General features: G+C 31.9%; 2 protein-coding genes across 2 annotated transcripts in view; one reads left to right on the forward strand and one right to left on the reverse strand.

Annotated features, from left to right (window-relative positions):
- Positions 1-4,477: 4,477 nt before the first annotated feature.
- Positions 4,478-6,821, forward strand: LOTGIDRAFT_119867 (hypothetical protein; the record flags this gene model as incomplete). Its single annotated transcript, XM_009058104.1, has 5 exons — positions 4,478-4,775; positions 5,144-5,236; positions 5,558-5,754; positions 6,063-6,194; positions 6,702-6,821. The coding sequence occupies 5 exons, from the start codon at positions 4,478-4,480 to the stop codon at positions 6,819-6,821; spliced, it is 840 nt and encodes a 279-aa protein (XP_009056352.1).
- Positions 6,822-10,543: 3,722 nt separating this feature from the next.
- LOTGIDRAFT_190218 (hypothetical protein) overlaps positions 10,544-14,968 on the reverse strand; it is a 40,157-nt gene continuing 35,732 nt past the window's right edge. Inside the window, exons 15-16 of the mRNA XM_009058105.1 lie at positions 11,821-11,939; positions 10,544-11,376 (exon numbers count right to left, since the gene is read on the reverse strand). Coding sequence (XP_009056353.1) covers positions 11,104-11,376; positions 11,821-11,939 — 392 coding nt within the window. The 3' untranslated portion in view covers positions 10,544-11,103. The remainder of the gene's footprint in view (positions 11,377-11,820; positions 11,940-14,968) is intronic.

Here is a 14,968-nt window from a genome sequence, read left to right on the forward strand (position 1 = left end):
ATTTACAAATTCAGAGTGGAAATTACTCTATTTAATCTTGACTGTGTGCCATTACACAGATGTGCTGAATAATCAGTTCTTTCAAAACACCATGTTTAATTTTAAATCAAACAAAGATACTTCTGTTTATTTTCATGTGCAGATTCATATAAATTTGTACCCTCATTCCAAAAGGAATTCAAAGCACGGACATAAAAATATTATTGTTATAACCATCTGAATTGTTTCATCTCCAAAATCTAAATTTCCCATCAAATGCCAGTGGTTCCTATAATCTTAGAAACACTTGACCAACTTTTGATATTCTGTGAAGTGATGTCATAATCTGATCGAAAATTTGCTGGAATCGCATATAAATCATCTCTTTTTTATCTCATGACTATTTTCAAATGTTATACACAGTAACATTCTAATACTGTTTCTTTTCATCCAAACTTCAGTATTTGGTAACATTAATTGATACTTGGTATTTCAGACCTATCTAACATTAAACAATAAACAAAACAATCCTACATAATCTACCACAATCCTCCATTCTTTCTTTTAAACAAATTTGAATTTTTGACATTTAAAATTGTCGTTATACATTAATTTGATATTAATGATTAATAAATTTAATACAAGTAATTATTTTGATTACCATATACCACAAATACCACACTAATATTTCCTGTCCACAAATTTGAATTTCAGTGTAACTGTTTTAGCAAGATATTCATCAATTTGTGCTTGACAAACTTTTAACCCATGTGATAGATTTGATTAGGTCTGGAGACAGCAAAACCAAGAGAGTATGATGGAGGGCTGGTTTGGGCTAGCTGATATGAACTATTCGGGGCAGAATTAGCAGCTTTTGAACACACAATTAATGTTATTTGAGGAAAGTCTTATATACCAAGTTAGACAAAGTTCAGTTGAATAACAGTAATATTATCTAACTATAAATATATTAGTACCCGGTACATAGAAATGAAATGTCAAACACAGTTTGTGTAATTTATCATAAAGCCTACAATTGATAAATTTTCAATAGGTCATAATAATTCTTAAGGAATGGAAATCATGTTAAGCCAGCTAATCAACGTGTAATGCTTGTCAAGTCTGTCTGAAGGCAAATGATGGTCAATGCTTTGGATAATTAAAGGCTAAAGCCAGGTGATTTATTCAAAAGTTATCGGCTTAGAAATACAAAATAGGTGAAATAAGATTGTCACAACATGCCTATGACAATTTCTTCTTCCTTCAGAAACTTTGGGCCTCTTTAACTGTGTCCATCACCCTATCCTTAGACACTTACAATGATCTAACAACAGCCCCATCATCAGGAATTAATTGGTGCTGGGGCTCAGATATTGTACTCACAAAATATGAAGAATTGAACGCCAACAGAACTGAATTCTGACAAGTTTGATGTGCCAAAAACGAATCAAATATCTTTTTTATTTTGTACAAAAAACTGCAAGTAAATGAATCAATTTCTGCTAAAGTGAAGAAGGTTTTGTTGGGGCTCACTTCTTCTCACTTGATAGGGCCTAGTCCCACGAACCCCACCCTAACAACGGGGCTGCCTGACAATATAAAATATTTTAATAAAACTTACCATGAGTAGGCCTACTTGGTTTTTTTTTGGACTGTCAATGGACTGGCTGCTTGTGTTTTCTCACTAATTCGAAATCGAAAATTTCAAAAACCATAGTGTTCAGGAGGCATCTAGCGTCTGGCATAGGTTGGCAAAAACAGCAACTGTTATCTAAAACTTTCGATCATTCCTTCAAAACAGTTACCACGCCGTTAGTTAACCACTTATCATCACGATAAAACTTCCTCTCCCATTTTAGATTACCAAAGTCAAAGAACCAAACGGCATTGAGGTCACGTGATGCAGTATTCTAAAGAATTTGTCGGAAAATGTTTTTAGTTTGAATTGAATGGCCCGTAGATTTTTTTCTTGAGGTGGGGGGTTAGGGGTGGTATCGATCACGGTTTTGGCGCTAGTTTTGAGTAGCCTAATTACAGCACCGTCACCAGAAGTGAAATTGGTGCTGGGTCCCGAATTTTGTATCAAGGTGGGGCGTGCGTAGCCTTAGGCCTACCTGTCATGATTCTCAGCCTTCCTAGATCACGGCTCTTCCTTAAGAAAGTTTTACAACTAGAAGCTCGAAGAGCGCATTTCTGACGATGCCGAGGAGACAAAATCTCCACCAAAACGTTGTTTTTTATCGTTTTGTACGAAGCTTTGATTTCGCAAATTAGTTCTGACCACCTGGTCGTTTCAGGGAATGGTTGTGAACCGCAAAAATTGACCCACCGCCACCCCCACGTTTAATTTTTTTTACTTAGTGAAAGGGCTGGGGCTGTTTACCACTGCTTGGCCTGAAACATTCAAGGCTATTTTTGCCCTACTCGGCCCCCTCGATTAATTTTTCCTAGAAACGCCACTTCCCTCAACCGCGTACACTGTATACAATTGTCTTTATTATGGAGTGATGCTTCAACTATAGAGTTAAGCCTATTGTATATTACCGGTAGGTTTACAGAGAGTATAGATATATAGACCGAAACATCCCGTCTCTCAATGCCGTCGGCAGTATTATTTAGAGTCAACTTCTTGGTCTAATAGATATACTGACTAGGCTCTTTGATATCTATACGACTTCAACCCAAGAACTCGCAGTCTTTCCTACACCTGTAATGTTATTGCTTTATTCATTATCTAACTTTTCCCCAGTGACCCTTGTCGAGACAGTTCCACTGGGTATACATGACCTGCGATGGAATCGAACAATAGTTGTAATTTTTGTCACGCTCACGCCATGTATTTTTAACGTGTAAAACTGACAGATGAGGCCGATAACCGCTATTTTTATTCGTGAAATTGGATAAATCGGGAAATTCTACTTTTATTTTTTCTGTTAAGTTCTAGGATAATGTTTCTTCATGGTTGGTTTCTTCAATTCTAGTATACCATATAGCATTCTGATTTAATATTTTCTACAGATTTCCGTTATTTAGGTCATTTAAACATAGAGTTACATATAATTATAAGATAACTCTATGTTTATAACCTAGTTGAATGTGCTTTTATTGTGTTAGTTTGTAACTATGTATCGGTCATATACAGCTATTTGCTTAATATAGGCCTGCAATATTATATACAACATTTACACTGTTCAGATTTCAAGTTCAATATCTATTGTTTATAGAAACTGCAGGACAAAGTGAACCCTAACCTTTCCTACCAAAGGAGCAAATAAAATAAAATTTTCTGGAAATGTGCATTTTTTCTTTGTAAAAATGTAATAATATTGAATATTCAGAATCCACAAAATGCAGAATTCAAGCATTGGTTCAACTATAAAGTCCATAGGCCTCACCCCTAAAGGGGCCTCCACCCACAAGGGGACCCCCACCTCCTCAAAAAAAAAGCTTAACACTCAATATAAAATGGTTCATAACTTATGCTGTGTCCCTACCAAGGGCAATTTTATGATCTTATTTTTAAAGATGGGCCCTAACCCATTTAAGTCAATGGGCCCCGGCTCATGTTGTTGTTTCACTGGTTTTAAGCCCTTTATTTCCAAAAATTTCTCCTCCTGATCACCTGGAATGATGGAATGATCCCCTCCAATCCAAAAGGTGTATCTGTATCTGCCATTATACATTATAGTGATACTAACTATACCTCTTGTTTGAAATTACGCTCAGTAACTTTGGATAAGTTATAAATTATTGAAATGTCATTTTTATTATAGGAATATTAAAAACAGTCTTGTCATCTACTATTCAATATAATACAAGGTAAGTTTGGTTTTTATGTTGAAAAAGACTTTTAATCTGAATTCAAATCAGTGGATCAATGGATTGCGGCTCTTCCCAGGCAATATGCTTTCCTGCATTCCGAGACCTCTTAATTTAATGTCTATTAATGGAAGATTCAAAGATTTGTAGTTAATACTATTTCACTCAATAATATATTGCTTGATGATTAGTTTGACTATAATTGTGGCCTTTTCTAGGTTTTTGGGCCCCTTGGGGGTGGTGGCTCGTGGACTTATGGTAGTTGAGCCACTGATTGAAATAGGGTATAGCTCTAGCTACTCCCTTTTGTGGGTCTCTTTAAGTGCTAGGGATTTCAGTCATGTCATGATAATGTTTACAGATCCAACCAATCAAATAATCTTTTGAGAAAGATAACTCAACTTATCAAAATTTAGTTATGACAAACTTCATTATTCTGGCTGATTGGCTTTTCATTTCTTAACTTTAAGGGTTTGGGGATTTGGATAACATAGTTGGTTATTAAGCATAACCGTCAAAAAGAAAATTACAGGCATGGTAAAAGCAGTGAGCACTGCTAAATAATAAATTTAAAAGGATATAAACAGAATCTAAATTTTCAAATTTATGAAAAGAAAATTTTTTTTTGTATCTTCTTTTTAAGTGAAACTTGATTTTCATTTACTTTTATTTAAGGAACATGTCTTGGTTTAAATACAACTATGCTTTGGTTCGACAAATTCCCAATAGTTTGGAAACTGAAGCAGTGAGAATGAATAATTCTGAAGCAGTTGATTTTAAACAGGCTAGACAAGAATATCAGAATTATAAAACAGTTTTAGAAAAATGTGGAGTGAAGCCTGTTGAAGTTGAGAAGGATGAACAGTTTCCTGATTGTGTTTTTGTGGAAGATGCAGCTGTAGTTATTGGTGACAAAGCTTTCATGACACGACAAGGTCATCCTTCACGTAGAGGAGAGGTAATATTGATGCCTGACAGTCTAATAAACATTAGACCAAACTTTCGTTCTGTTTTTACCTTTAATTTGGGTTCAGTCAAGGTCTAAAGACGGACCACTTGAACATTCATCCTTTTGATGACACTGTCAGCCAATCAAATTTCTCCAGTGCTGGGAGATTGTGAAATTTGATTGGCTGGTGGTGTCATCAAAAAGACTGAATTTATAACTTATGCACTAAAATTTTATATGGAAAAGTTTTCACCCATTTCCAACATTATTGAAATTGGAATGGTCCAAATAGAACCTGCAGATTTTGCAAGAAATTTTTTCAATGGTAAAACAATTGCTTAAAGGACCGTTTTGTATTAATGTTTATTTTATATTTTTAGGGTGAACCTATTAAAGATGTATTAAAGAATAAGTTAGATTTAAATATTGTTGATATGTGTAATGATAAGGATGATAGTACTATAGATGGTGGAGATGTATTATTTACTGGTTTGTACCATTACATTAATAATCCTGAGTTTCTCCTTATTTCCCTTATGTCAGGGTTTTTCAACCTGGGAACCCCCAAGGGCTAATTTTGAAATTTTTGAGGAGAATTGAGGTGTTCCATTCTATAAGTCTATATTCTCCATCATGTAAAAGATTGCAGGGAAAACCTAAGAAAAAATCACGAAATTGTAAGGATTTATAGAGGGAAGGGAGGTAATGCAAGTAGCAGCTTGAAAATAAGTTACCACACTTTCTTTAGAAAAAACTGAAAGTCCCTCAAAGTTGTCTGATATATTTATCCTGAAACTGTTTTATTTGAAGGCAAGGAGATATTAGTAGGATTGAGTAAAAGAACTAATGCAGGCGGCATCAAGAAAATAGCAGACACTTTTCCAGATTATCCTGTGACCAGTATACCAGTTCATAGCTCAGTATTACATTTAAAATCTATAGCTACTATGTTTGGAGAAGATATTATGGCTGTTGGTGGTAGTCTTGCTGCTAAATCCATGTTCCAGGTTTGATTTTTTATTCGGTAGTCAGTATTGGGGTGTATTGAGGCGAGAATCGATAAAAGCACTGGACTAGGTCACAGAACAATAGATAATCAGTGTTAAAGGGATTATAAAGAGGTTATCTAAACTTTTTATTTGTGCTGCGGACACTGATAGGTATCAATTTGCATCATCCCAATTTTCAGTCAGATATTAGTGATGGAGGTATGCATATATGAGTTTCATGATTTGATTATATTAGTTTATGATATTAAAAATAATATAGAAACTCAGTTTATTGAATTGGTGTTGGAATTCTATTTATTTTTCAGTCAATAAAAGAAAAAGCCAAATTTAAATATCAGTATATAGAATTGATGAATGACCAATCTTCCAATGGATTATTTATAAACGGTATTTTGGTACATAAAACACAGGCAGAAATTGGGGATAGAGATTATCAGGTATGACTAATGTAATTGTATGCATCAAGTATGAAAGTAGTATCTGTACACTGTTATTATATTGACTATACACATTAAGAATTTGTGTAATTATATTCCCTATACACATTAAGAATTTGTGTAATTTTGTTCTCCATACACAGTAAGAATTTGTGTAATTATATTCCCTATGCACATTAAGAATTTGTTTAATTTTGTTCTCCATACACAGTAAGAATTTGTGTAATTATATTCCCTATACACATTAAGAATTTGTATAATTATATTCCCTATACACATTAAGAATTTGTGTAATTTTGTTCTCCATACACAGTAAGAATTTGTGTACTTAAAGTCTTTCTACACTGTAAGAATTTGTGTTATTATGTTCTCCTACACTGTAAGAATTTGTGTAATTATCTAGTCTGTTACAGTGTAAAAAATATTTGCATTATGTTTGCAATGTAAAATGATAAAGCATATTACCATTCTTTAAGAATAATATGATTTCTATTTGTATCGTTTCAGACTATAGTATCCAGTATAAAAGGTAAAAGGTTAGAGACCTGTTTGAAAGAGTTATATAAAGTAGATGGATGTTTAACATGCTGTTCTTTATTGATAAACAATGAGAAAATATCATCTTAATGGATCATTGATGAATCTAATTTTAATAAAGTTATTTTTACAATTTTTTGCTTAACTTTGGAATCCAAGATTATCCTACATTTATTGCAAAGCTCTCATTCCGGTTGGTGTAACTGTCCTTTTAAATTATCACTCTTCCGACAAAATTTGTCATCACAGAATATCAAAGAGGGTTATTTTCACCACTGTGTTTACCCCAGATACTGAAATAAAGAACTGTATCATAATCAGAAAGTATTTAATATTAAGAGTGCTTATTTGAAACCATAGGAGTTAGTGCCTGCAGAGAAAAAACAAATGCTGTGTAACCTATTTTATAGTTGTTTGTGGTTAACCATAGGGTGCCAATGATATACAGTATAGGGTTATTTACAGTATTTCATACAATGTAAAAGTGATTTGCAAGTATCTCTTCAAGTTATTCAATATCTATTCACATCTGTAGAAGTATAGTAAAAACGCCCATCAGGTGGAGTTGAACCACTCTGACGCTAGTCAGCTACAGGTTTGAAGCCTGCACCCCAGACCCCTGAGGCTCAGTTGGGCAATTGAAATAAGGATGTTAGTAGCTTATATACCACATAAACTTTATAAAATAATTTAAAATGGTCAATTTGTATTCAACTGTTATATAATTGTCTTTCAAAATTTAAAATGATAATACTATTTGAAAATTCTGAAAAAATTATATATTATGTAATGTTTTTCTATTATGATTTTGATAATTTTAGATTTGTTGAATAAATTTGTCTTGCCTCGCAATAAAGATATTAAATAATGATTTTGTTTTGAATTTGTATTATGAGGACTATATTATCTGAGTTGTATTCTTCAATATAATTCATGATATCTCACTGATTATGCTATATCATGCATAACATGATAACAGCTGTTGTATTTCATAGTGTATTAAAACAATGAGGTCAAACTATCATCATTTAGCTAGCTTACCTATATTTCAGGGTTTGTATTGGGAGATATCTATGATTGAATTACCTCCCTTGAATAATTGAAAGTGAATACTTTGCAATGAAATTGTTTGTAAAATTTATCCTATGATGGGATGAAAGGGTTATTGGTTTACAAAAGTGCACAGTAAACATTTTAAAGCTGTAAGTTTTGCCAATAGCACAAATGATTGTACCAATGTTAGATATAATGCATGGGGTAGCTAATAGATTTTTTTAAAATAAAATTCTATAGGTTTGAATCTCACCCAAGACAAGAACAAGTTCTCTTGCCACAGCTAATGTTTTCGCCATGCCTGATTGATCACTATACATTTCTTAGACAAAAGACAAAATATCACTATGATCTATAGCCCAGGTTTCCTGAAGTATTCATTGGGATAGTGATTATGAAATTGAAAAACCAATCAATATTTTAGTTGAATTTATTTAATAGATGATAATATATAATATAATATTTGCGAAGTATAGTCATATAATCAATGTACATATACATATATATATTAAATAGCATTGATATTATGTAAATATACCAATCTTCACATGGACTGGACATGTCAGAAAAAACAGAACTCAAATATTTGCCATAGAACAGAAAATAATTTTTGACATTTTTAATGCATATTGGCCATCGGTATATATCCGAAAATAACCAATGTTAAGGAAACAAATTTTTTCAAAATAAATCAAAACAAATAAATAATTTGTGTTCTGCTTGACCTATTATCTTATCTAATAATCATCATGATCATCATTTTTGTCATGTTTCCAGCTGGAAGGATAATGCCATTAGGTTATCTGAATTTTAAATTTCCATTAAATACATAACAACATATCTACATTTAGCACACATTATTTTGGAATACATATTAATACATATCTAAATAAAATTCTAAATTCTAAACTGAAAAAATATATTTAACACTCAGAAAAATGCTATTTAAAATTTGATCTGTAAGTATGATATGTGAACCCGTACTGAAAAAAAAACAAACAATAAAAAAATCTGGAATTTCAAACTATTACAGATATCAATTATTTTTTTGGACATACAAGTGAAACCTATGTTTTTTTCTAGCAGCTCCAGAGTAAATTTAACTTCACAGACCTTAGTTATAAATTTCACTTCAATGACTTTCATTGTAAATTTCATTTCATCTACCTCAGATATATATTGTTTGGAAGTGATGTTGTATGTTCCTGTGACATATACAAAGGCCCCGTAGCTTGCCCAGGGTCTCAGGGGATGGGGGGCACATTTTTTTAAAGGGTGCTCAACTAAGTCATTCAAGTGATCTGAAATTTTCAGGGGGAGCTTGACCCTCTGTGAGATATACATATCAGTCTGCATACATACTGATATTTGACTGATTTTTATTAAGGTCTTTTAATATTCTGAATATCTTGCAAAGTCATAGAGCAAAACATAACACATAAAATGTGATTAATTTTATTCAGGAGTTTCACCTTGAGGCATTCATTGTTTTGGTATGGTGACCAGCAGTTTTGTTCAAAGGAATAAGACATTGAAATTATGGAGTTTGAAAAAGGAACAGAGTTCATTGAAGAGTAACTAAATTTTGAAATATAAACATTATTTTAATGCCCTCTACATATTTGATCAAAAAAGGAATCTTCATCAAGAATTGCATACAATTGTGAAAATAAAGCATTCAAAAGAGGTTACAAATATTATTTATAACACTATCTGTCAACTTTCACAGGTAAAAATATTGGAATAAAAGTTAATTGGTGTACATAAGTCGTAACTGTTAATTCTTTAAAGATGCAAATATTTGAAAAAAAATCTTCCTTTGTCAACTATCATGTGTGTAAAACAAGGTATACACGTAGACCAAAACATCTGCCTCTATTCCAGACTGATAGATATTTTGACAGTTATTGGCTGGCGTAAAGTCAGAAAAACTAGGTCCTGTTTTCTGGGGATTTTCCACACCCCTGAAGATGCATATTTCTAACCTATAATATTAAATTATCTAAACTATGACTATTTGTTAGTGTTCTGCATCACTGTACCTTTCGTTTTGTTATAATTATGACCTTTGAACTTTTGGCCGCGCAAAATGTTTTAAATGTTAAAAAAAAAAATTTGATGGAACCTCAGATATAATTTGTGTCTAGAAAGATTTTGCTATGACTTAACTACGAAAATATCCTTCTTCCTGAAAAATTCTCGGTTTGAGACATCTGATTTAAATAATAGGTTTAAAGTTTCCGCACCTTTGAAAAATACCAATATAACAAGGCCTAGTTTTTCTGTCTGTACACCAACTTTCAAGATAGCTGGAATAATTGAGGCAGATGTTTCAGCCATCTAACACAGATAACACTAAATAGCCTATTTAAATTGACAAACCCAGAACACATATATGACAGTATTATAATAAAAGGCATTGATTTATATACATATAATGGATGGATAATAAGTTATATCAATTATAAACCTAAAATATTAAAATATTAATTATATATTTCAAAACAGGGCATCAAAAGTCACCTTTGAGAATAAAAAAAAATTTCAATAATTGTTTTTATTATGAAATCTAATACTCCCATCCAACTGCTCAATCCATACTATCTGTATCACTTTCCAGAATCAAAATCAGAATTAAGGTTACGAATGCAATTTGTCAATTACAAACTCCGCTAAAAAACTTGTTCAGTAAAATTTGATCTATCAATCATACACATTGTTAAAAGTTGGCTGCCAACTCAAGCCATACTTAAAAATTCATCACATTTTGTAGATAATCTTGTATTTATAAAAGCATTTGATAGGTTGAGTACTTTAATGAATTGAACTCATGCTGATATGAATTTTTCATGTCATGGATTGCAAGTGAGATCATTTATAGCATTACTAGGAAACAAAACAAAAACATAGGTCTGCATTTACACCAGTAGGAAAATGAAAAAGACATAGGCATTTGATTTTCTCAAAACTTTGCCATTCTGAATAGTTTTTTGGACCTGAAGGTAGTCTGTTTTCGCATATGAACATTAAAGAAAAAAAAAAAGATCAAAAATTCTTGTGAATAAATTAAGAAGACAATGAGAGCCATTCAAAGAATGCATAATTTTTGTATAGAAGTTTTCAGCACAAATTGAATCATCTGGTTTTCTTACAATTCATTAAAAACTACAATGGGTGGCATGATGACATATAGTAATATCCTAAAGATCATGAAATGTTTTGTTGAATTGCAAATTTTGATTTCAATTGTGAATAGTGATAGAGATTTGGAGGACTGTGTCCCTGTTAAAAGAAATAAGGAATAATGTTGATCAAATCTTTAAAGTTTTTGATCATCATCATCATCATCATCATCTTCATCACCATCCTCAGCTTCTTTCCCATCTTCATCTTCTGATTCTTCCTGAACCTGAGTAAATTGTCGAGGTGTTGGTGCATAAGCTCTAGGTACAATACTGTCACTACGAATCAATGGATTTCGTTTCCCTATAGTTTCTTCATCTGTTCTTGATCTGGGAGCAATGGACATTTGGCTGATACTATCTGTGGGATCAATGGTAGCATCATGTTCAACAGTTGATTCATGTGACATCTAAAATAATAATCCAAGCATATTACTCAGAATTGATATTTTCTGTCATTTCACAAACATTCAAAATAATATTATCAAATGTCTTAGAATGTCTTTCAGACAATACAAATATTAAATTCCATTAATTTGCATTTGCATTTTGAAGGCTAACATTTCCATGTTGAGTTGTAAACAATATTACTGATTGGCTTATCTAACAAATTTCCATTTCTGAGACTAACGTATGATTGGTCCAAAAAAAATGGCGCACCAATCCCGTTAAAAAAGATACTAGTACAAAAGTAAAACTCAATTCAATTCATTTAAAAAAGGGTACTTGGGGCAAAGATTTTGCCAGATTTACTGGAAGGTGAAAAGAGGTGGTATTGTACTCTTTCTTTAAGATTCTATTAATTACATGTACTGGTTTCTGGCAAAAAGCAGAAGTTAGAAATAATCACTCACCAGCATAGGGGGAGCTCTAAATACATAGGAAAATGGGTAATGTATAAAATTGAAGAAAGTAGAGGCATATAAATCAGCATATCTCATCACCTGACTTGCAAAAAATGTCTGACGAGAACCTAAAATTAAAAAAAAACATTGAACTCATAATTAAAAGCTTCTAACTTGCTGAAAGTAGAAAATAACTTTTAAGAAAAGAAGTAGTTCTTTCTGATCATTTAAAGAGGATTAGCTTCCAACCAAAATTGTCAACAATGCATAATAACTAGAGAGGATTTTATAATTGACTGGTCTTATATCAGTTAACTTATTGAGGCTATTTGATCTTCCCACAAATAACATTACACCTTTCCTTTAAATCCTTACTATTTTGTGATTTTGCTGAAGTTTTCCCTATAAAACAACTTAATTTATATATATCCAAACATTTCACGCCAGACAGTAGAGCACCTCCTTACCAGCCTGCAAGTAATCCTCCCTAGTTCCAACCCCTGCTGTAAGGAATAATAAGATAATTCTAAACCACTCTGAATGCCTCCCCTACCTCCATCTCCCCACTAAAGGAGGAGAGGAACGGTCATCAATGGTTAAGAACTCCATCTGATCTGATAGAGTCACAAAACCCGCTTCACGCTCAGAAGGGGAGGATTTGTATCATCCTCATGGTTTACGATCCAGTCAAAATTGACTGACGTCCAAGCGATGCATACTTTAGAAATGATCCCTAACAGTATGATCTTAATGATAATTATGTTTGACAATGATAATGATATATTTCATAAATAATATACACTGGTTATTATTAATTCCTACTAAAAATTAAACCTTAAAGATAATTATTTCTTGTATTAAAGCTATATTAAGCAAAATTTTATAAAAAACATAGCTTGAAGATATTTTATAGACTGAAAATAATTATAAAACACAAAATAAAGAAAAATATTATGATAACAGTAAAAATAGCAGAAAATCTTCAAAAACTTGGAACATAACAGTAAAAGGGAAGTAACTCCACCGGCATACACGAGCTGAGAGATTCAGCAACTGAAAAATCCCAGTTTTTATTCTCATAATTGTGGGTTTTTGAATTTAGAAAAAGACAAAATCAGGAAGGGAAATTTCTGAGAAAAAAAGTTCCATTTTAATGACCAACTAGTAAAATAGGGAATGAGAGGGAATTTCATTGCTTTGAAGAAATTGATAAACCACTCTGAATGCCTCCCCTACCTCCATCTCCCCACTAAGGGAGGAGAGGAACGGTCATCAATGGTTAAGAACTCCATCTGATCTGATAGAGTCTCAAAACCCGCTTCACGCTCAGAAGGGGAGGCTTTGTATCATCCTCATGGTTTACGATCCAGTCAAAATTGACTGACGTCCAAGCGATGCATACTTTAGAAATGATCCCTAACAGTATGATCTTAATGATAATTATGTTTGACAATGATAATGATATATTTCATAAATTATATACACTGGTTATTTTTTAATCTTAAAAATTCAGCCTTGAAGATGATCATATTTTCAATTAAGTCTTTTTAACACAATTTCATAAATCAGGTTGAAGATATTTTTTAGAATGAAAATAATCATACAGCATAAAATAAAAATATATTGATTTTAGTAAAAAACCCAGAAAATATTTAAAACTTGAAGATTGTATAAGGGAGGTAACACCAGAGACAATGTCTGATTAGAAAATGGAGTTCAACAAACCAATCGCTTGGAATACTTGGACTCTAAAATACAACTAAAAATTCTGCATTAATAATTATATAATGATTTAGTCCATAATATTTTTAAAATAAGTATATGATATTGGAAAGTTTTCAACCAGATTTCTGGAAAAAGTTATATAAGGTTGAATTTCATGATTTAATATGGAAAGAGATAGTAATTGAATTGATAGGCTGGTATATTGAGTGAAGAAGATCATGAAAACTTCTATGTGGAGATAAAAAAATAAAGAGATCTGCTAAAAATAGGTTGCAGTGAACATAGTTATTGTTTAGTTTTGAACATTAAAACAGTTCTGGTCATCTACAATAATCTAATAAATACTAAGTCTTGTTGCCATCAGTTCTAAAACATAAGAGAGTGAGAGAAGATTCTGAAAATATATACATCTATATATAGAGATTACAATATATACTTATTTAATCAGTTATTATAAAAGTGAAGTTATGGTATGTTCAAGATTTAGAAGATTCAAATGGATAGAGTCTACCATGGACCAGAATACTGGTTTATATTGTGCTTATAGACAGTTACAAGATGTTTAATGTATATATATGATAGTGTAATTCCACATGAAAATTGTTGACTGAATTTTTTTTTAAAAATTATTATACACAGTGAAATAAGCATTATCTTAATTTTTTTTTTTAAATCCCAACTGGAGTTAAAATTTGAAAAGAGAAGACCAGGTAGTCTGATAAGGAAGGGGGAAATCTCTATTACATTTATAAAAAATTGTTAAAGCACTCTGAATGCCTCCCCTACCTCCATCTCCCCACTAAGGGAGGAGAAGAACGGTCATCAATGGTTAAGAACTCCATCTGATCTGATACAGTCACAAAACCCGCTTCACGCTCAGAAGGGGAGGCTTTGTATCATCCTCATGGTTTACGATCCAGTCAAAATTGACTGACGTCCAAGCGATGCATATTTTAGAAATGATCCCTAACAGTATGATCTTAATGATAATTATGTTTGACAATGATAATGATATATTTCATAAATTATATACACTGGTTATTTTTTAATCTTAAAAATTCAGCCTTGAAGATGATCATATTTTCAATTAAGTCTTTTTAACACAATTTCATAAATCAGGTTGAAGATATTTTTTAGAATGAAAATAATCATACAGCATAAAATAAAAATATATTGATTTTAGTAAAAAACCCAGAAAATATTTAAAACTTGAAGATTGTATAAGGGAGGTAACACCAGAGACAATGTCTGATTAGAAAATGGAGTTCAACAAACCAATCGCTTGGAATACTTGGACTCTAAAATACAACTAAAAATTCTGCATTAATAATTATATAATGATTTAGTCCATAATATTTTTAAAATAAGTATATGATATTGGAAAGTTTTCAACCAGATTTCTGAAAAAGTTATATAAGGTTGAATTTCATGA

The sequence above is a fragment of the Lottia gigantea genome, assembly GCF_000327385.1.
Source record: "Lottia gigantea unplaced genomic scaffold LOTGIsca_32, whole genome shotgun sequence".
In the NCBI taxonomy this organism is placed as follows: domain Eukaryota; kingdom Metazoa; phylum Mollusca; class Gastropoda; family Lottiidae; genus Lottia; species Lottia gigantea.